Source organism: Paroedura picta, chromosome 4 (assembly GCF_049243985.1).
Source record: "Paroedura picta isolate Pp20150507F chromosome 4, Ppicta_v3.0, whole genome shotgun sequence".
Lineage (NCBI taxonomy): Eukaryota > Metazoa > Chordata > Lepidosauria > Squamata > Gekkonidae > Paroedura > Paroedura picta.
In genome coordinates, this window is record NC_135372.1 from 41211037 (window position 1) to 41233520 (window position 22484).

A 22484-nucleotide genomic window follows, 5' to 3' on the forward strand; every position below is an offset into this window, starting at 1 on the left:
CTGTAGCATTGTACCCTACAGAGGATTAGGGAGGCCAGCCTCCAAGTGGGGGTCTGAGAATCCCCTGGAGGTATAGCTCATCTTCAGGCAGTTCTGCAGATCGTTGCTTTGACTGTTCCTTGCTTCCCCGCATAATTATTTCAGTTCTCTGTGTGCGCGTTTTGATGTAAAGGTGCCATAACTTAACTTGAGCCAGTTGGGTTGCAGGAAAAGTTAATGCTTGTCATGTCTAATATGTGTGGAATTTGGGGGAGAATGGGGGAAACCTCTTGACCCAGGGTAGTGGTAGTGATGGCGGCAGGGAGGGGGGAAAGCAGAAAGCCAGCAGGGTAATTAACATTCCTTTCATTGCTAACGTGCAGGGGCACCTAGGGCTGTGGCTAGATATCTACAGTTGCTACCCGAAATGTAAACATCCTTGCATCAACATACAGTCCCATAAAATTTGTTGAGTACATGAAGCAGAGCCCTTCCTTGGAGCACAGGGTGTAACTGTCAAGATACAGGTCTTCTTGGAAGAGATTCCTGAAACCCGTAGCGAGAGGAGAGTTCCTTTCTCTCCTTTTCCAGTAACAATCGAGCTTTCCCATGAGGCCCACAGTATCCATTTGTAAGGGATGGGGCTTAGAAAGTCAGGTTGGCTGGTCATTCAGCCCCGTTGCTCTGCAAAGGGTTTGAGATCTTTTGGGTTCTTCCTTGCCCATGTATGCAGAAGGAATGATGCATGTAAATATTTTTAAGGCCCGCTCCCAGGCTTTTATGAGAAGGATGTTTGGCAGGTTGCCAGGTTGCCATCCCTACCAGAGCCTCTTTGCTGTGCTGAGCAAAAGGGACTTGCCTTAATGTCAAACGCAGGCCAGGTGCAGACGTTGTTTTGGCTCTCTGCTTTGGCTTGCAAACTGGGTGCCACTGTTCTGTGGGAGGGAAGCTGTTTGGGGGAATGTAAACCTTGACTTTGGTCTTACTGGGGTGGCGAACCTGCGTCTCCACTAAGCCATTTCAGAAGGTACATGTGCTTGAATCCTCTTCTACAAAAAATAGTGTTCTCCATATAAAAACCTAGTGTGTCAGTGATCAGGCTGGGTTGGAATGGTGTCCCTTTCTAGACTGATCACAGATCTTCAGTGTCACAAGTTGCTTGGTCCTTCATTAACCTCACAGATGCACAAATATGCTGATGTTTACTTCTTGCGTTCACCCCATCACAGCCGCTGCATACCTGGATGATGTCACCATTACAAGTGCTCGAATTGGGTCTGGAACACCAGCTACCTGGGTGGAAAGCTGTACGTGTCCCACTGGGTACCTGGGCCAGTTCTGTGAACGATGCGCCCTGGGCTACAGGAGGGAAACCCCTAGTCTCGGTCCCTATAGTCCGTGTGTGCCGTGTTTCTGCAATGGACACAGTGACACCTGTGACCCTGAATCAGGTAAGAACCATTTCAGGGATGCAAGGGGGGGGGCGCTTAAGCCATACTAATTAGGCACAGAAGCAATATCAGAGCTAACTTTTCCAGCGGATCTCAGAGAACTAAAACCTCAACTTGTACCTCAGCTGCTGCCTTTGAAGCTTTATAGTAGTGGTCCCCAACCACGGGGCCGCGGCCCAGTGCCGGGCCGCGGCTCCCCCCCCGCCCCGCTCCCCCGCAGTAAAAAACTTCCCAGGCCGCAAGCTTGCAGACCGGCAAGCTTCTTACTGTGGGAGGGGGGGAGAGGGTAGCAGGGCTGCGCATGCGCGGCCGCACAATCGCCCTCCCTGCACTGCCGGTCCCCAGCCTGAAAACGGTTGGGGACCACTGCTTTATAGGGCCTGGTGAGATCTTTGAGAGCCAGCTTGGTGTGGTGGTTAAGAGCTGCTGCCTCTAACCTGGAAGGAACCACGTTGGATTCCCCACTCCTGTACATGAAACCAATTGAATAACTTTGGGCCAGTCGCCGTTCCTCTCAGGGTCCTTTCAGCCTCACCCATCCCACTCTGCCAGCATGCTGCAGGGGCTCACGGGAATTGTAGTCCACGGACATCTGGGGAGCCGCAGTGTGCAGAATCCCAGCTCTTCTGCTTCTTGTTGGCTGATTGAGTTACCTGACATTGGTGCAGTACTGCCTTCTGCCTAACTGCAGTAGCGGCAACTCTTGGCAGCAAAGGACTAGCCTCGTAGCTGCTGTTCTGGCAAGCTGCCATCGCTGCACACAGCTCAAGGTGACGGGCTCTGATTGTCAGAGTTTCTGGTTCGAGGCTCTGCCACCTTCGAGCCAGGAAGCCAGTGCTGGAACTCTGTAACCCGAATCACAAATGAGTATTTCCCTTTTCCTGCTGTCCTTATCTAGAGTTATCCCTTGGCCCAAGGGCAAGCAACTTTTTTTTTTGTAATTAAAGGGCCCAGCTGTGTCAATATTTAGAATACAGGGGCCACAGAAAGATCCTGTATGGGAGAAAGGATTTGCATAGCTGACATGATACAGTTTAACATTACTGATAATTGCTGTGTGGATTAATAATCCATAACGTTACTGCAGCCCAAGCACTGACTCTGGTGAGTCCTTATTTGGGAAATGTCCCACGCACAGTGTAACAATAAGTAATAAGTATACACAGGGGTACTCTGCACAGTTATTTTAGTGCGCTGGAATAGATCTGTGCATGGTGTGTACCTGAATAACTGGCAGCAGTTCACCTTTGTCTTTTTCCCTTTCTCTAAATTAGTGGTTCTCAACCTTCCTAATGTCACAACCCTTTAATACAGTTCCTCCTGTTGTGGTGACCCCCAGCCATAAAACTATGCAAGTGTTCTTTCAGAGATATTAAACCAAAACTGACCAATGGCGCGAAGATCCATGGTTCATGATTGTATATAAATTGTTTTTTCCCCGGATTTCTCAGTTCAGTTCTGCCTCTTGTCCCATCATGCTGATCTCGCTCTTTTCCGCTGCTCCAGACAGGCAACGCTCTATCTCGATCTACCCTGCAAGGCTGTTGTGTGGATGGTGCCCCCCGCCAAGCTGCTTGCCCTGCCGTGACCCCTGTGAAAGGGTCGTTCAGCCCCCAAAGGGGCCCCGACCCCCAGGTTGAGAACAACTGCTCTAAAGCATCACTAAGAAGTCCTTGAATGGCATGAAAATCTCTCCAGTATACTTTAAGATACACATTTGGTGGTAGAGCCACAAGGCGGAGGCCTCAGCCTTGACCCTAGCCAATATCCCATATGTACCATGTTTTTTGTTTCTGTGCTGGCCACATTAATGGATCAGAAGATCCTCCTGCAGGTCGGCTAGCCACATCATCACCCTGAGTAATCCCCTTCCAATCCCTGTTTGTCCCTTCAATACAGGAGCGTGCGACTGCCGGGACAACACGGCAGGTCCTCACTGTGAGAAGTGCAGCGACGGCTATTATGGAGACGCAACCACAGGCAGCTCTTCGGATTGTCAGCCCTGTCCATGTCCGGGGGGCTCGAGCTGCGCCATAGTGCCCAAAACTAGGGAGGTGGTTTGTACTAACTGCCCAGTTGGCACCACAGGTATGTTGATTTATATGGAGTTCCTGCTGTGTGCAGAGAGATGCTGAATGCCAGAGGCATTTCCTGGATCTTTTGTCTGGATGTGTTTGGTATTTGGGCCATTTAAACCCTTCCTTCCAAACAGGGGGAAGTGAAATGGAGGTTTAAATGGCTGGCAGCCATTTTAGGGATTGATTTCGCTATCCCCTGCTTCTACACATTTCAGTCTTATAGCAGGGCTTGCTCAGCTGTGAGGCTAAGACGGCTGCCAGCCATTTAAACCCTCCGTTCTGCTCCTCTCCCCTCCAAATGGAGGAAATTGAATTGGAGGTTTTAAATGGCTGGCAACCACTTCTGCACTCCATTTCTAAGCTGGGGAACATGAACTGAATTGAAATTGGCTGGTTCATTTCGGGACTGCTGAGTCGTTTGAGTTTGGTTCGGGAACACCCCAAACCCCAAATGAACCAGGATTTTCACATTTTTGTCCACCCTTATGCATGATTATTCCTAAATGCATCATTGTTTGGATGTATTTAGCACAAGGATTTGTAAGGAGTCTCCACCAATGCAGGAAAAAGTAACCTAACCTACCGATGCTTTTCCAAGGTTGTTGAAGAACAGTCGTGGAATGCAGCCTAGCTGGAGACCATAGTGAGGGGCCGTGTACAAATGGAATGAATAAGCAAATACATATTCTCCCACTGGTTCCGAGTGCAAAAGTAGGAAGAAAATTGTAAAATATGCATGTGCAGCATAAGATACAAATTATATATAAAACCAGGAATCTCCTTGCACACTCCATGTGAGTGATTGAGCCACTGTATCCTTTCAGGATTTATCATGCTATTGGAATGACCTAAAAGGTTATCAGATGAAAGAGGGGAAGGGCAGTGGGCACTTTCACACACGCTAAATAATGCACTCCCAATCCACTTTCAGTCCTTGGCCCCAGAGAAGCACACCTGGGCTAGGGCTTTTTCAGTCCTGGTCCTGACCTGGTAGAATGAGCTCCCAGAAGAGAGGAGGGCCCTGACAGAGCTATCTCAGTTCTACAGGGCCTGCCAAATGGAGCTCTTCCACCAGGTCTTTGGTTGAGGCCAGGTTTCAGGGACAACTGGGGCCCCTCCTCTGGCCAACGCTATTCCACTCTGCGATCCTATATCCGTGATGGTTGAGTGTAGATTGGGGATTAAGCTGCCATATTATGAGTTTTTTGGGGCCTTTATGGCATTGGGGATTTATGATTTTTAATGGGGTTTTAATCTGTTTTTTGTGTAACCTGCCACAAGTCTACAGAGAGTTGCGGGATACAAGTCAAAATAATAATAACAACAACAACAATAATAATTTTGCGACTGGTTTTTAGTGTGTGAATGGTAAAATCCACTTGCAAATGATCCTTAAAGTGCAATTTTGAAAGTGCAATATTCTATGTCTGTGATATAAAATGTATATCTTCACACACATACGTACACACATATACATACCTTTTGAGAAGTATCTACCTTTGAGGACTAGACTAACCCTACCACCTCTCTGGAATGACCATCTTTTTGGAGGGACGAAATCACTAACTTTCAGCCCTTGCAGGTAAAAGGTGTGAGCTGTGTGACGATGGCTATTTTGGGGACCCTCTTGGTGAGAACGGCCCTATCCGGCTCTGCCGGCTCTGCCAGTGCAGTGATAACATTGACCCCAATGCCGTTGGGAACTGCGACCGCTTGACGGGAGAATGTCTGAAATGCATCTACAATACAGCTGGCTTCTATTGCGACCGCTGCAAAGATGGATTCTTTGGGAACCCTTTAGCTCCAAATCAGGAGGACAAATGCAAAGGTAAGTGCCGTTCCTGCACGAAATCAAAAAGCAAGAGACGCCGAAGAGCTTTTCATTGGGCTCAGCCAAGCCTGAATGCTTGCATGCTGTTCTGTGTCATTTTGATTGGTTCTTAATAAAGATATATTGCATGTTGGGGCTTTGTGCTGGTGGTGGTGGGGAATTTAACTTTGGCCCAGTGCTATCTAGCTGAACCCGTTCCCTACTTTAAAAACCAGGGGTTTGCAATGTGAAGCTGTGAACTCGTCCTAAGCTTAGAAAGATGTTCTTGCAGAATTTCTTGCATGCAATGGAAAACTGCGAAAAATGTAGTGTTCTTGCCCATTTTCTTCTCACGTCTCTCAGTTATGAAACAGGTTTTAATGTGCAATGCTCACATGAAAAATAAAATCCAAAAGATCAACTTTTAGTTATTTAAATTCTTTACAGGCTTCATGTTACTGTGGGGGCCTTTTGATTAGGTAGGCCCAGAAAAAAACATAAAGCCCCCCCCCATTTATTTCTGAAGACCTTGTTGGCCTTAAGGGTCCCACTGGATTCAAAGTTCATTCTGTTGGGGAGAAGGAAGATTCTTGCTACGTCCCCTTGGGTTTCTACAGGTTTTTTTTTTTAAGAGTGTTCTGCGGGAAGTGACAATTAGAATTGCTTCTTAAAACCGTATTAATGGAAGCATTGAATCCAAATCTTAATCACTAAAAAATGTGTAAACCTGTCTCCCTAGATAAATAGCTTTGGAAATTCTGAGGAGTCATAAGGATTGGCTTGCTACTTTAGAATTAGGTTGTGAGTGTTGACCTCGTATCTGGAAGAGTCAAGTTCAGATCCCTGTCCTTCCAGCCATGGGAATTGACTGGGTGGCCTTGAGCTTAGTTAGATGCTTTTATCCTTTACCCCATGAAGGAAGAGTCACGCATTCCATCCTATGTTTCTTGGAGGAAGGATGAGACTACAGAACACTGGACAGAATGAGGTGGACAGGCCAAATTAGGAGCCGTGTCCAAAATCAGTGAATGTTTTTGATTGTTACAAGATGGTTCCTCTATTAGTAATGATGACCTTTTGTACTATGTGACTTTTTTTGGTCTTCAGCTTGTACAATAACCTGCTTGCCTCTTACTCCCCATCGGGGATATTGCACAAATGCACGTATCATGCCTTGTGCAAAGAAAATATCGAAATTCAGACTAGAATTCTTTCTTCTGTAAGAGGAAACCTGCTTCCCCTTCATCAGGAGGCAGCCACAGAACCCTCGCTTATCACTTTGCGCCTCTTGCTCTTCTCGCAGCCTGCAGCTGCAATCCTTACGGCACGGTGAGCGTGCAGACCAGCTGCAATCAGGTCACGGGGCAATGCGAGTGCCTCCCGCACGTCACGGAGCGGGCCTGCAGCTCCTGTGAGCCTGGGTTCTACAACCTGCAGAGTGGGCGCGGCTGTGAGAGGTGAGCTCTTCTTTTTTGGTCTGCCGCTGGTACCTTTGGAAGCCGGGGGGCATACGCAGTATGGGAACATGCAGTCTGCTGATGCAGGCTCCGTGGTGTTTAGTTCCGTACCTTAGAGCGGCTTATATCACTAAGAGGCAGGCCTTGCTCTCTTGTTCAAATCTACAAAGGCGGAGAGACGATGGCCCTTATTCTGCTGGTGGATGACAAAGGAAGAGTGCCCTTCCCCCTTTTCAGGCTCAGGGCGACTGGTGGATGAAGCAAAGTTCGGTCTGGCAGGAAGAGGGGAAAACAAGTCTAGAGCAAGCTTTTTCAACCAGGGTTTCTTGACGGCCTTGGAAGGGTGTCCTGAGTGGGTGGGAGTTAATTATTTTTTTATATATCTTAAAAATGTGCTAAGCGTTTACCAGTTGATATGACCCTATATGGCCATGTCAATCCACCCATCCCCCTCCCAAAATGGCCAATGATGGGCCTGGAGGGGGTAGAAAGAGGAGGGACCCTGGGTGGGTGTATACCCAACTATGCTTCCCAACTCTATTCTGCATGATTGTGCCACTTCTGGGGTTTCTTGAAGCCTGAAGAATGTTTCAGGGGTTTCTCAACAGTAAAAAAAGGTGAGAAAGCCTGCTGTAATGAAAGAATTGTCTATTGGATATGCTATAGGTTTTGTTAAAGCCAACTCTTAGTTACAAATGTCTAAAAGAAAGTCACTTTAAAAAAATCTGCCCTTTCTCTCTTGTTGCTTCTTAGTCCTGGAACCTCTTTCCTAGAATACCTCTCCAGTACCACCTGTGTGCGTTTGTTTTTCCTTCCTTCAGCTCCCTAGCTTGTTCTGTGGCTTCACACATCCCCTCTCACCTGGCCACATTCCTAATTAGCCCCCAAGTCCTTGCAAATGACATATGCCTAGTGTTACCACATTACCTTGCCTTGTTCCCTCTGTCCAGATGTTGGTTGTAAACATCCTGAGGCAGGGACCTGCCATCTGCTTATGCTACTTGGTCAAGTGCAATATGCGTCCATGAAGCAATAAACAAATAACAATACACTAAAAACTTGGGTCTGTTGACTCCTGGTTTATTATTGAATTTTCACCAGCATTAAGATAACAAAATTTAGGCCAAAGCAAATAAACAAAAACAACAGTTTAACTACTTAGAGAACTGCAGCCAAAAGGGAGCTTGGTGATTGTACAGTGTACAGTGCAAATATTTACCATCAGGCCACATTATTAGTTGCTGGGTTTCTATGGTTAGTACAGGGCCATGCCTCAAATTGGGTGCAGCTGGAAAGTGAAATCAAAATATTTACCCTGGGCTGAAAAGGGGAGGCTGGGCAACACCAGGATTTCCATAATGTTCTTTTAAAAGCAGATTTGCACGTTCTTTCTCCTTATTTACTTTGAGATTATTAGACCACCACTCCTGGAATCAACCAGCTCATGGTGGTTTCCATAAATCTAAAATCCCATAAAACAGTAAAATTCCTATACAAAACCTATCATGGTGGTACAAACACAACAGGATTAACCCACTACACAACTCCCACCCCGACCCCCACATCCAACAGTCGCCAATCCTCCAGGGGGCAACTACAAGGTATGTCCTGGCAGGCTTTTTACAGGCCTGCACAGGGGAGGGAGCAGTTCTTCCTAGCCCAGCCTCAACCAAACGCCTGGCAGAAGAGCTCTGTCTTACAGGCCCTGTGAAAGGTTGAAAGCTCTGTCAGGGCCCTTAGTTCTTCCGGGAACTCATTCCACCTGGTTTTGGCCAGAACCGAAAAGGCCCTGGTCGAGGCCAAGTGCATCTTCCAGGGCCGGGGACAATCAGCAGATTGTGGCACTAAAAACCATGTTGTATGGAATGTATTTATGTTACACATACATTTAGAATCTCTAAGCCACCGGTTAAACTTCAAGTTTTTAATGCTGTCATTTTGAGGCAAAGGATTAATGCTCTGCAAACAGTAGGTTTTGAAGGTTTGGTTATCGAGTTAATGTATTAAAACTGAAATCCTTTCTGTGAGTTTCTTGCAAATGGCTAACTTCCTTCTGATCGTATGCATTTGTTGCTAGTTAGTAATTGGCAGATGATCTTTTATGCCATACCTGAGCTAGGAGTGCACTGTTTGTGTGAATCCTGTTTGATGGGCACATGAAATCCCGGTGGTGGCGTGCTCTGCCGAACCAAAAGGAAGCAAAACCTCAACGTGAAAGATCAAATTAGGAACCCGAAAGTTGAGCAAATTGAAAATTAAAATACAGGGCAATTATTTATTGACAACTGCATTTAAATAGGATGAATACCTTAAAACATAAATATCATTAAAAACATAAACCCACATTTCCACCACCTATGGAATGTTGCAAGTAAAATTCCCAGTAATAGCATCAGTGGTTGCACATGCTGGGACCTAGGGTAGTGCATTCTGACCTATGTTGCTTGTGTTCGATGCTCAAAGCCACTCACTGCCTTACTTCCCCTAGGTGTGACTGCCATCCGCTGGGGTCCACGAACGGGCACTGTGACATACAGACCGGGCAATGCGAGTGCCAGCCAGGGATCACTGGCCAGCGCTGCGAGAGGTGTGAGACCAACCATTTTGGATTTGGTCCTGAAGGCTGCAAACGTAAGGGGGAGTGGGGGGCGGTGCGCATTTATTTCCATCTCACTTTGCATCTTCTTCTGGTCTTCCTCCACTTCCTCTGGATCTGCCTGCTTTTGGTTGTCATGTTTATGCTTTAAGAAACCGTCTCCCAAAGTGGCTTGTATCAACAGAGGCTCTGCCCTCAGACTTCATAACGAAGCAGATAGGATAGGGAAAGAAGGGTGAAGAAGAGAAGGAGATTGGTTGGACAGTGCCAGAACCTTCTTTTGTTTTATGTCCCTTGAGGGCCTCGCTAGTCTTCCATTAGTGATGGTTTTCGCTTGGATGGAGGTGGCACTTATGTGGTCCTCTGGTGGCAGAGCCCAGGGCGTTTCCCCCCTCACTACCCCAGGGTGGGGACAAAATTCCAGGGCCCAAGGTGGTGTAGTGGCAGCCTCTGTCTAGAGACTCAGCTGGACTCACTCTGGAGAGCTGGGTTTGATTCCCCACTCCTCCCCACTCATCCAAGGTCACCTCCACAGTTGGGTGACTCTGGGCTAGTCACAGTTCTCTCAGAACTCTCTCAGCCCCACCTACCTTACCTTACAAGGTGCCTGTTTTGGAGAAAGGAAGGGAAGGCACATTTGTAAGCTGCTTTGAGGCTCCTTCAGGCAGTGAAAAGCAGGCTATATAAACCAGTTCTTCTAGGGTGCCAGTGGAGCTGGACAGATAATATTTTCATAGTATGTTTGCTTTAGATCTTATTTGAGTAAAGGGGATGCCAAAAGAACCTTTGTCTGAGGGTCTGTGGTGGTACTTGCTGGTAATCGGCAGCTGCAGATTTGTTCATCTTGGCAGGGAAGGGGGAAACAAGCTTCATGTGGCTTTTCAGTCCTGGCAGAGCGCATGATACTATCTTCCCATTTTCCTTTAGCCTGTTTCTTGTCAGTGTGTATGAACTTCAGTTCAAGAGAGGATGGTGTGTGTTTGTGTGTGTGTGTGTGTGTGGAGTACATGTCTGTCTTTCTCTCCCTCTAGGGCATTCTGATTACACTTACTTGTAAACCATCTGCTGCTCCTTGTCACAAACACTTGTGCTGAATTTTGTCCCAGAACTGACCTATTTTGTCTGACTCCTACGCCTCTGCTGTGGAATGCGACTTTTAGCCGCTAACTCAGACTTGAGAGCGTGCAAAAGCGTATGAAATTGGGATGCACGTAGGAATGTATTTAAATATTCCAGTCTCTGCTTCCTTAATATTTTAAGAACAAATGAAATGTTTACTTTAGTGCTGGTTCCCCACAGACACAGAGCTGCCCAGAGGACTGAAAATGGCTCTCTTCTCCAGAACCATTTCCCCCAGCATGGTGTACCAGTTAAAGAGCCACAGGCTGGGTTTTCCTCACTCCTCCACAGGTGGGCCAGTCACAGTTCTCTTGGAGCCGTTCCCACAGAGCAATTCCCTAAGAGCTCTCTCTAAGCTCCACCTACCTGTTGTAGGGAGAGGAAGGGAAAGATGTTTGTAAGTCACTTTGGGACCCCATCAGGTCGTGAAAAGCAAGGTATAAAAACCCAGCTCTTCTATTGGTTAACCACCAGTGTGTGCTGAATGTGCATTGATGCCACCCATGGTGTCCTCATAAAGCAAAGACTGAAACAGTGGGCTGAAGTGAATTTAGGAGGCTTGGTTTACAAAGAAAAGAGTTGAAGGAGAGTTGGTTTTTATACCCTGCTTTTCACTACTCAAAGGAGTCTCAAAGCAGCTTCTCTTCCTCTCCCCCACAACAGACTCCCTGTGAGTTAGCTGGGGCTAAGAAAGCTTTGAAAGAACTGCTCTGTGAGGACATCTCTAACAGGACTGTGACTGGCCCAAGGTCACCCAGCTGGCTTCATGTGGAAGAGCGGGGAATCAAACCCAGGTCACCAGATTAGAAGTTGCTGCTCTTAACTGTTACTCCAAGCTGGCAAGGATGGAGGAGAGTGAATCATTCTGAAGAAGGGGAAGGGGGAATGCTCATTCAGCCATGCTTCCGTCTTCTGATCACCGTGATTTGTAAGGAGACAGTGTTGGGGTCTACATTAGCCACGCAAGTTATCCTGCTGTTATTCTGATAGGTAAAACTTGGAAGACGAACAGGAATTCATGATAACGAAAAATATTCCTCTTATTAGATGGTGGCACATGAGCATGGCTTCACCTGGATGTATTTTAATGCATTAAAACGTGATGCAAGAAGCAAATCTTCCTATGACCTAGTTCTTTTAAGGAGCAGATGAGGTGGCCAATCCCTGCCACTAGCTGGAACCCTTTTCCCTGATGCAGCCTAGCCCTCTGTGTGAGAATGCTGGTTTTCTCGTGCACAGAGAATTAGCATTATTGAGCATTTCCTCAGGTGAATCCTCCCCACCTAAAATGGAGATTGGGTTACCTCTTGTGCTGTTTGTGAGAACTGAGCTTGCCCAGTCTCTAGTGGGCTAGCAGCAATTCTGCCCTAACCTGGGTAGCCTAGGCTAGCTTGATCTGGTCAGATCTCCGAAGCTAAACAGGGCCGGCCCTGGCTAGTGTTTGGATGGGAGACCTGCAAGGAATACCAGGAACATGACATGGAGACTGTGATTTGACGGCGCTTTCCAGCCATAATTCTAAGGATTTTGTTTGTATGTCTTTGTAACACACTTTGCATCCTGTGAAACCTTTAAGACTGCCAAATATCCGCGGCACTTCAAAGTTCTTTGTCTACAGCTAGGAAGAGGTCAGTTCAGCCAGGTTTTGTCTTTTTCTTTCCTCTGCCTCCTCATGATTTTTACTCTGCTTACTTTCCCTTAGCTTGTGACTGTGACCCGGAGGGCTCCAGTACCCTTCAGTGTAAAGAAGACGGTCGCTGTGAGTGTAAACAAGGGTTCGTGGGGACTCGCTGTGACCAGTGTGAAGAGAACTACTTCTACAACCGGTCCTGGCCAGGCTGCCAAGAATGTCCTGCCTGTTACAGATTGGTGAAAGATAAGGTTTGAAATTGTGTGTTCATGCCTTGTTTACTTTGTAGGCAGAGAAATAATCTGGCTGAGGGTATATAGTGGGGGGCATCACAAGCAGGTCTGGAGCAATATGGGATTTGCTTTTTTTTAAATACATTTTTGTTTATTTTATTTTTGACAAGACAAAAGCAAACAACAGCCATCACATAAGACACGTTACAGACAGCACCAGGGAGGAGACAGGAAGAGAAGAGAAAAAGAAGGGGGGGGGTCATATATAACAAACATGGAGCCATAATAGAATTGCATATTTACACTACCGTTTTCAATATACTGCTATCAGAGAGTTTTTAATCGTTGAATACAGGTGTCAAAGTAAAAATCTTCCATGTTTCAGGTCACTCTAATAATTTTAATATTATTAGTTATTTTTTCTAATATTATAAATTGTTTCAGTTTGTTTAACCCGTTTTCTATTGTCAGATCTTTGGCATTTTCCCAATTACCTGCAGTTACCATTCTAGCTGTTAAAGCCTTGTAATTACAACATGCACTCTGTTTTTCATACAGATTAAGAATAGCAAAAGTGGCTGAGGAGATTAATCATTCCTATGTTATATCTTGAATTGGGGGATGGAGCGTGTCCAACCCCTGGAGAGTGTCTGGACTCAAATCTGGTCCAATCAGGGTAACCACACCCTGATTGGGCCAGCCCCTACACAAACCACCCTACCTACGCAAGCCACCCTACCTAGCCACCTGCTCGCACAAACCAGCCTGGCTGCCGGAGCCAACACATCTCCAGAGCCATGCCACTCTACTCCACACCAGAGAGCGCCAAGAGGGCGTGGCTGTGCCTCCCCCCCAACTTCCTCCCACTAGCTCCTGCTGCATTTTTGTATGCTGCGGGCTTTACGACTAGTAGATGTAATGTTTGCCTGCTTGCAGGTCAGGAGACTGCTTTAGGAACTCGCCTAAAGTTCTTACCCCGATCCTCTAGTGTGAGCTTTGCACCTGTTTTCCCTGCTCTTATAAACCAAGCTATCGAGCATCACTACAGCTCATACTTCCAGGGAAGTCTGGTTTATGTTAACCATGGTTTCCATTGCTGCTCGTTTAATGGGAAGCCACAGGTGATGCTGGGAAAGAGGCAGGAAAATTGCTTCCAAACAGAATAGAACATATGCTCCCAAAGCTGGCTCCCAGTTTGCAATCCATTTCTTTACAGTCACTTATTTATTTTATAAGCCCGCCTTTCCCACTGAAAACTCAAGGCAGATTTCACAGTGCAAATTAATGCAGTCAAATAGCACAAGGTGTTTAATAAACAATGCAACAGGACTGCAGTTACTAAATTAGAAACAATGTAAAAAGTATGATACTACATTTGGAGGAAACAATACAGTAGGTATAGGGTGATAAATGCCATGATGCAAAAGTTTTGGAAGCCCCATTCCCTTAAGTATCATTGGAAAAGCCCCTGCTGCTGTCCTGTGTTTTTGTCCAGCAAGGAAACCCCTTACTTCTGTGTAGTTATCATCTTCTCTTTGGCTAGTAACCACAATAATGAATTAATACACACCATACAGAGTGGTATAGTGCACCATCCTGTTGTCTTCCTGAACCATTCCATTATATTATAGCACTATTCCCTTTGCAGAAATGCCCTCCTGTTTGCTGAATGACAGAAGTGTGGCATGCCATTCTGTACTGAGTGTTGACATTACACCCCCCCTTGACGCTTTCTTTACAACTTCTTGAGGTTTCTGTAATGGGTTTTTCGTAAGTTTAAGGGATGCCTTGCCTCGTGAGTATTCTGTGGCAGCGACCCAAAAAGCTTGCTGCCCTGTGGAATCCAGCTGTTCCTACCTGTTCCTGCTAGCACAGAGATTGAGCGACACCTGCTGGAATCATAAACGCTTGGCACCTGTCCTGTCTCTACGGCCCTAGGACAGAGGCATTTTCTCCCCTTAGCCTTTCCTTTTGTCTCTCCTCGGTGTTTAGGTGGCAGAACAGCGAGAGAGGTTACAGGAGCTGGAAAATCTCATAGCCAACTTGGGAACAGGTGATGAAACCATAACAGACCAGGCCTTTGAAGACAGGTTGAAGGAAGCAGAGAGAGAAGTCATGGACTTGCTTCAGAAAGCCCAAAACAGCAAAGGTAGGTGGATACTTTTGTTACTCCCAAGACTACTTTGTGCTGCTTACTCACCTGTAAAATGTTTCATGGAAGGCTTTCTTTGAAAGCCGTGTTTGCATACTGTGCCTCCAGCACTCAACCCGATAAGGACTTAGGTAGTTATATCTGTCTGAGACCAAATTCCTTTTCTAAAGGTGGAAATTTAAAGGATGCATAAAGAGAGGGGGGGTTTGTTTGTTTGTTGCATTTTGGTTATATTATTTATGTTGAGGAAAGCTAGAGGCTTCACACTAGAAGTGAGCTACAGTGAGGAATTTGAAAATATTATGTTGTAATCATTTTACTGGTTTTAGGGCTTCTAACGGCAGCTTCCTCAAATGTATGTACAACATCAGGATAATTTTTCCTGCTTCGCCATTGCCTGATCCTTGACAAAATGTCTAAATCTCAGAAACATCTGGAAGCCAGTGCATTTCTCCCCGGCCTTTTTTCCCTTTTTCGAACTTCCACTCACATTTTTTTGGAAAAGGAATAAATCAGTAACACTTGTTCAAAGCTGCCTTATTTTCATCCTTGTGCAATTAATAGAAATATGGTAAATGAAGAAAACTTGTTTACCATCTTTCATGTTTATTGTTGTATTGCCTGCATCAGATGTAAAGATGTGAAAACCCAGATAAAAAACAGAAAAATTTGGGAGGAAATCTTCCCCCACCCCGCTCACTTTTTTCCTGAGATACCCGTACCATTTTACAAACAGAGGAACACTAAAAAGAAATTCCTGTGTAATATTTTCTCTTTTAGAATGAATTCTTAAGGCAAAGTTTTTCACACTCAAAATGTATAGCATGAAAAAGTCTGAGAAATTTTTCAGTTTATCAAATGGGAAATGTTGAGAAGCACTGGAGAAAAAAGTATGAAATATTTCCTTTTTTGAGTGAGATCCACCTTGCTGTAGTTTAGTATTTTCAGCATTGCGAAGTTTACCTTAATACCCAGACATGTTGGCAATGCTGCCCATTGCAACTGAGAGCATTTCTGTCCAAATAATACCCTTGTTTGAATTTACTATAGAATTTTTCTGCCTCAAACTTTTATTCTTTTCTGTTGGTCAGAGAGCAAAGATCCATGTGCTCTGGTAGCTTAGGGTACAGATGTTTGCAATTCTTAAGTATTCGGGTACACTTGTAATTCTTATTTAAAATGAAGATAGTTATAATTTTAAATTCCATAAAGAGACCAAATAGTAAAATTTAATATGGCGAGTAAGGTATAAATTATCTATTTTATATTGCTTGGTCAGTAAATAGGAAAATAGGTATTGCATATATTTCTAGTTCATCCCCCCAAAATCTCTGTGTTTTCCTAAAACAAAATATGTGTGTTTCCTCCCTCCCCTCCCGTGGCTTCAAAATTTCCGGAAATTTGACATCTCCACCCAGATGTCGATCAGGGGCTGATAGATCGTCTCCATGAAATCAACAGAACCTTGTCAGGCCAACTTGACCGGTTAAAGAATATTCAGAAGACAGTGGCAGATACGGAAAACCTTGCTGAACAAGCCCGCAACCGGGTGGATGACACAGCCGAACTGATCAAAACTGCTTCAGACAAGCTGTCAAAAGCATCGGCGGCAGTGGCCAAAGTGGTGAGTATGTTCTGAAATTTCGTAGCACCTGAGTAAAGTAGTCATGACCATATAGGCATGCTAACATTTTTTAAATGAATATTGGCTTTCTTTCTTTTTTTAAATACAAGCTTCTCTATGCTTGGAAAGGTATAAGCCAGGAGTAGTCAAACTGCGACCCTCCAGATGCCTCCAAATGCCTGCATTTACATTTGCTGGCAGGGGCTCATGGGAATTATAGTCCATGGACATCTGGAGGGCTGTAGTTTGACTACCCCTGGTATAAGCAATGCCTAGTGGTATTCAAATGGTATTCTAACTACTATAAAACATTGGCTTCATACCTTATCTATATTTCCTTGGACTAGGATAGGAAGGTATGTTATTAGAATACCATTACAGACCCGTGCGCTTAACCAGGGCAGAAGTTGATTTATGTGATGAAGCCTTTGAAATTATATCTGTACCTTGTATGGCACAGATGTTGATTATTACTATTTCAGCTTGGTCCAATTTTTAGAAAGCATTGTATTACTGCAGTGTCTTGAGACATTGTCTAATTACTATGCTTGACCACTGAAGACGTCCGTTTGGCGAAAACACATATGGTCAGGGTTGCATTAAAAGTCTATATTTGACCCAAAAATTGGCACTCATATCACCTCCTCAGAGAGCGACCATAGATAGCTTCAGTGTGCATATTTTGAGGGGGAGCACCTTATTACTAGATTCTCTTATGAACACTTTGTTAGAAGCCAGGGTACTTTAAATGTATGAATCACTGGTGCTTTTATTTTTCCCCTTTGTTGAATTGAAGATTTGGCTCTTGAAAGTGCCTTTGCTGTCTTCCCCAGAGTATTCCTTCACCGGACTTGATCAGCGATCCCAACAATATGACTCTCCTGGTAGAAGAGGCCCGTCAGCTAGCTCAGCGGTAAGGCCTTTAACATCCTGGTGGGGATTCTGTGCTTCAGCTATGTCTGCAGTGAGGCATTATTAGGTGACACACAAGCCTTCATCTTTTCTGTCCAGCCCCCCCCCCCCCCCCCATTTTGCTTTCTTCCTCCACCCACACTCTCATCTCCAACCGTGATGATGATGATATCTGTTCAGTCATGTCCGAGCCTCGGAGATTCTATAGTCGTGTCCGAGCCTCGGCAATTCTATAGGAAAGTTTTCGCCATACGTTTCTGTCAATGACTGCTTCTTTTAGTTGGTTCATGGTCATCCCTGTATTGGCTTTGATCGTGTCGAGCCAGTGGGCTACGTTTCCTTTTGCTGCTGACCATGCCAAGCATTAATGATTTTTCTAACCGTGCCCTGTTCTCTGAACCAGAGAATTAGAGAATATAAGTAGAGTGGGAATCTCAGATCCCACTCCTACCCCCCCCTCGCTGAGACTGATGCAGCTCCAGGCCCCACTGCCAACACATCTTGGCCCAGAGTAGGTGCCAGTATGTGCACACAGTAGATTTTGGGGACCCCCAAGTTTGCAAGAAAATATATTTAGTGTATAAATGGCCCTGATCTGTGGATTTAAGTATCTACAGAAGGGGGGCGAACACATCACTATTAGATATATGGATTACTGGCCTAGTTTGAAGCCGTCCTCTGGCTTAAGGAGCTTCCTTCTCACTTAAAAGGCTCTTGCTTCCCCAGGCATCACTTAGGCTTAGAAATGCCTTGCAGTGTCAGGGTAGGATGCATGCTAATCTGTTCAGAAAAAAATGTCTCATGTCTAGGCCACCAGTAAAGGTACGTAGAAGGGAAACTATTGATAGCTTGCTTTCCTCTTCTAATATTATTGCTCCAGGCACAAGCAAGAAGCTGATGACATTGTGCGCATAGCCAAAGAAGCGAATGATACATCGGCACAGGCATATAAACTCCTCTTGGACACGCTGGCAGGAGAGAACCAGACAGCGAATGACATCGGTGACCTTAACAGAAAGTAAGTCTGGTATAGGTTGCCAGCTCTGGGTTGGGAAAGACCTGGAGACTTTGGGGGCGGAGCCAGGACTGGGCAGGATTTGGGGCGGGGAGGGACCTCAGTGGAGTATAATGCTATGGAGCCCACCCTCCAAAGCAGCCATTTTCTCTAGGAGAATTGATCTCTGTAGTCTGGAGATGAGCTTAATTTCAGGGGATCGCCAGGTCCCACCTAGGGACTGGCATCCTTAGTATGAAATAGAAGGTGTAGAGGTGATCATTGCAGTAGCATTCAGAGAACTCTGTGGCCTTACTTTTACTATCTTTTACTTAATTTAAAATTGTGTTGCCCAATTTAGTTCACAATATTTATTTAAAGGATTTCTAATTTATTATTATGGCCGGCTTGTTATGAAATAAAACTATAGCAGAATTATTTATTTTTCTCAGTTGCTCCCTCTGCCTGAAAGCTCTGAAGCCAGTGCATAACATATCATCATCAGTTTACAGTAAAATCATACACCTTAACATCAGAGAAAGTGATCATTTTAAAGGAGAAAATGGCAGCCAGATCTTGACCCTTAATCATCAGCGTTTATGAAATATTCCTTAAGACTATGAATCAGCTAGCAAAAAAGAAAAAAAGTGAAGAGTGCTACAGTAAAAGTGAAAATCTCTTTCACTGTTCCATAGTGTGTGCACCCGTGCTGATCTCAGTTGAGTACAGGTCTCCCTAGGGAGCAGCCTTTCTCAACTTTCTTTACCATTGAGAAACCCCTGAAACATTATTTAGGTTTTGAGAAACCGAGAAGTGGTGCGATCATGAAGAATGTGGTTGAGAAGCATAGCTGTGTACACACCGACCCAGGGCCCTTCCCCCTTTCACCCCCTCCAGATACATCATTGGCCATTTGGGAGTTTGACATGATCATATATTGTCATATCACCTGATAAATAATAACAACAACAACAACCGCTCAGGGCGGTTCACATAAAGCACAAACAATACAGATTGATTAACAATGATAATAATTATTATGTATTTATTTGATTTATTACCCGCCACTCCCTGATGGCTCGTGGCGGATTACATTCATCTGAATAAAATCCCCATAGGATCCCATGAAAACCCCAGGCATAAAAAACATAATAAAGTAATAGCAACAAGCAACATAGAACAGTAGAAAATGTTTAATACATTTAAAAATCTATACATAAAAATTAACAAACTTCCATTTGGGAAACCTTTCCAGGGCTGTCAAGAAACCCCAGGATTTCCACTGTATTATACTGCAACATATTTTATTTTCATCTTGCCCTTCTTCCAAGGCATGTAGGATGGCCTTTATTGGTCTCCCTTCCTTTTACTCTGTGGGTTAGGTTAGGCTGAGAGGGCACGATTGGCCAAACATCAACCACCAAACCTTATTGCAGAGTCGGGATTTAAACCTCAGGCTCCCAGATCCTAGTCTGACACTTTAAGCCAGGCTTTCTCAACTTTTTTATTTTTATTTTTATTTTTATTTTTATTTTTTTATTTACTGCCCTCCCCGAAGGCTCAGGGTGGTTTACTGTTGAGAAGCCTCTGAAACATACTTCAGTCTTCAAGAAGCCCCGGAAGTTGTGTATATGCCCATTCAAGGCCCCTCACGTTCTCACCCCATCCAGGCTGATCATTGGCTATTGGGGGGTGGGAGGATCAGCATGGACATATATGATCATATTACCTGATACATGTTTAACAATTTAAAAAGAATAATAAAATGTTGTTAACTCCCATCCATTCAGGAAACCCTTCCTGGGCCATCAAGAAGCCCCAGGGTTTCACAAAACACTGGATGAAAAAGCCTGGTTTAAGTACTACCATCACGTTGTCTCAGAAACATTTGAGATACAGGATCCATCAGTGAAAAGCACTTTTCAGCCAAGAGACTAGTGACAACTGGAGATTTATTTCTCTACACACATCTAAAAATGTAATGTGTAAACATGACAAATCATGTCTTTAGTCATGAACCACAACAGCAAACAGGGCTGCAGGATGAAAATCGGAAAGGATTGAAACTAACTGATCCTAGAATGCTAAGAAGCCCAGAATACAAAAAGTTTTAATTGGGTGCTAAAAAGTATAATGTGCATATACAGAGTTCTCAGGATTTGAAACTGGGGCATTTGTCACCCTGACCAGTGAGTCAGACTGATGGGATATTCTCTCTCTCTCTCTCACTCTCTCACTCTCTCAGGTATAATCAAGCAAAGGACATTTCCCGAGATCTGGAAAAGCAGGCTAACAAGGTCCATGCCGAAGCAGAGGAAGCCGGAAACAAAGCTCTGCAGATCTATGCTAATCTCACCAGCCTGCCAGTTGTAGATACGGAAGGTCTAGAGGTGTGTTGAGTTAGCTTGCCTTGAACAGCATGTTAAGACCTTGTGCCTGTGAAAGCCTTAAAATGAATGGATAGGGTCTTGCCTACAATTTCCACAGGGAGCCCCTGGAAATGCTGCCCCTGTAGAGGGTAACCCATGGGGGGGGGGGGTTTGGTGAAAATCATCCTTCCCCCTTCAGCCTGTGGAATTTTAGTCAGGTTCTGAGCTAATACAATGGTGGCAACATTTCCTACCAAATAGCAGGGGTAATGGTTCAAGCACTCAGCTCTAGCTATGAGATAGTTGCCTGAAGGCATCCTAATGCAGCCGTTTATTAAATCTAGATAGGTAGGATTAAAAGGAAAGGAAGCCTTCCTGGTCTTCCAAAGCACTGTTTAATCAAACTTTCCTATCCCCTGGGACCCACCTTTAATCCCCAGGTGCGTGCAGCATTCATTCATTCATTCATTCATTCATTCATTCATTCATTCATTCATTCATTCATTCATTCATTCACCGCCCTCTACTGAGGCTCAGGGCGGTTTACATAGAACATAGAAACAATACAAGGAATTTAGATTTTCCATAATATAGAGATAACACAACAATAATAATAAACATTAAACATTTTAACATTTAAAAGGTGACTCTAGAGCAGGGGTAGTCTTCATTTGCTGGAAGGGGCTCATGGGAATTGTAGTCCATGGACATCTGGAGGGCTGCAGTTTGACTACCCCGGCTCTCGAGGCTTGCATCTCAACATGTCAGGATGAAGGTTTTGAAGACCACTCACGGGTGTACTGATGTAGATTGTCCAGTTGTAAGCTAGGTTTCTAATTCTAATTTCTTCTCCTTGAAATTGTAACAGTGCAGTCTTCCATATTTAGTTCTGTTTCTTCCTGACTTTTTTTTTTTAATTCTGGCATGTGCAGAAGGAAGCAAAGAAGATCATGGAGGAAGCCAAAGACTTAGATCAGATAATTAACAGGAAGCTGAAGAATTATGAGGATCTCATCGAAGACATGAAAGGGAAAGAGCTGGAAGTGAAAAATCTATTGGAGAAAGGAAAGACAGAACAGCAGGTCAGTTGCATCACTAACGAACCCATAAAATATGCAGGAGCCAGAGTGATATATGCAACTGTTCTTTGGGGGGGGGATGTTCAGAACTCTTCAGCAACATTCTTGAAGATTTATGTCTGAAGGAGCCTGCTCTGCCTGATTTGGAAGGTCAACTTTAGGTCCATCGCAGGGGGGAGAACTGGGTTAGGCTGTGAGATACAGGATAAATGATTGGGGGATGGATATGTGAAGGGGAAGAGCAAGGCTGAAATGCAATTAAAGGGGGAAGCTACAGAGTGGAGGTAGAAGGGTTATGACTCAGGGACAGAGTGCCAGCAGTTACATGCAGAACGTCCCAGATTCAACTTCTAGTAGTCAAAAGGGTTGGATAGTTGGTGATATAAAAGACCTCTGCATGAGACCTGGGAAAGCCATTGCTGCCAGTCTGATTTCACAGCACTGACTTTGATTAGCCCATGGTCTGATCCAGTAAGGTGAGCTGTAAGGTGAGCCAAGGGTTTGAAGAAAGGTTATGTCACTATCTCCTTTAGTGGCATTTTAATGGAATTTTATTGTTACGGGATTTTATTAATTGTTACCCGCCACAAGCCGGTTACTGGGAGTGGCGGGATATAAATGTATTGATTGATTGATTGATTGATTGATTGATTGATTGATTAAAAATAGTGGGGAAGTATTTGAAATTAATATTACAGGAGGGACGCACAGGCCTGGTTCCATTTCTACTTCAGTTTCCTTCCTAAGGACAATCTCTTGCACTTCTGTACTTTACCAGTGCTGAGGAAACTTTGTCTTCTCTCTGCCTCAACCTGAGCCCCCAAGGGTATGGAGTTGGCATAACTTTTGAGGTCACATCATAAAATAGTCTCTTAGGCTCTCAGCAAGAGGATGCCACGTTTCTCCTTTGCTGACCAAATGGGGTGCTGGGCTGTGTTACATTATGGCAGCTTTTTCCAACCTTTCGATGGGGAGGAGGCCCTGAAATGATTTTTCAGGCT

At 44.8% G+C, this 22484-nt stretch overlaps 1 protein-coding gene across 1 annotated transcript in view; it reads left to right on the forward strand.

The window, feature by feature from the left end:
* The window catches only part of LAMC1 (laminin subunit gamma 1), a 148505-nt gene that overhangs the window by 111406 nt on the left and 14615 nt on the right, over positions 1–22484 (forward strand). Inside the window, exons 12-23 of the mRNA XM_077332612.1 lie at positions 1209–1430; positions 3330–3518; positions 5091–5336; positions 6622–6775; positions 9264–9406; positions 12193–12371; positions 14346–14502; positions 15924–16129; positions 16963–17042; positions 17922–18059; positions 20281–20425; positions 21337–21486. Of these exons, the coding sequence (XP_077188727.1) occupies positions 1209–1430; positions 3330–3518; positions 5091–5336; positions 6622–6775; positions 9264–9406; positions 12193–12371; positions 14346–14502; positions 15924–16129; positions 16963–17042; positions 17922–18059; positions 20281–20425; positions 21337–21486 (2009 nt within the window). The remainder of the gene's footprint in view (positions 1–1208; positions 1431–3329; positions 3519–5090; positions 5337–6621; positions 6776–9263; positions 9407–12192; positions 12372–14345; positions 14503–15923; positions 16130–16962; positions 17043–17921; positions 18060–20280; positions 20426–21336; positions 21487–22484) is intronic.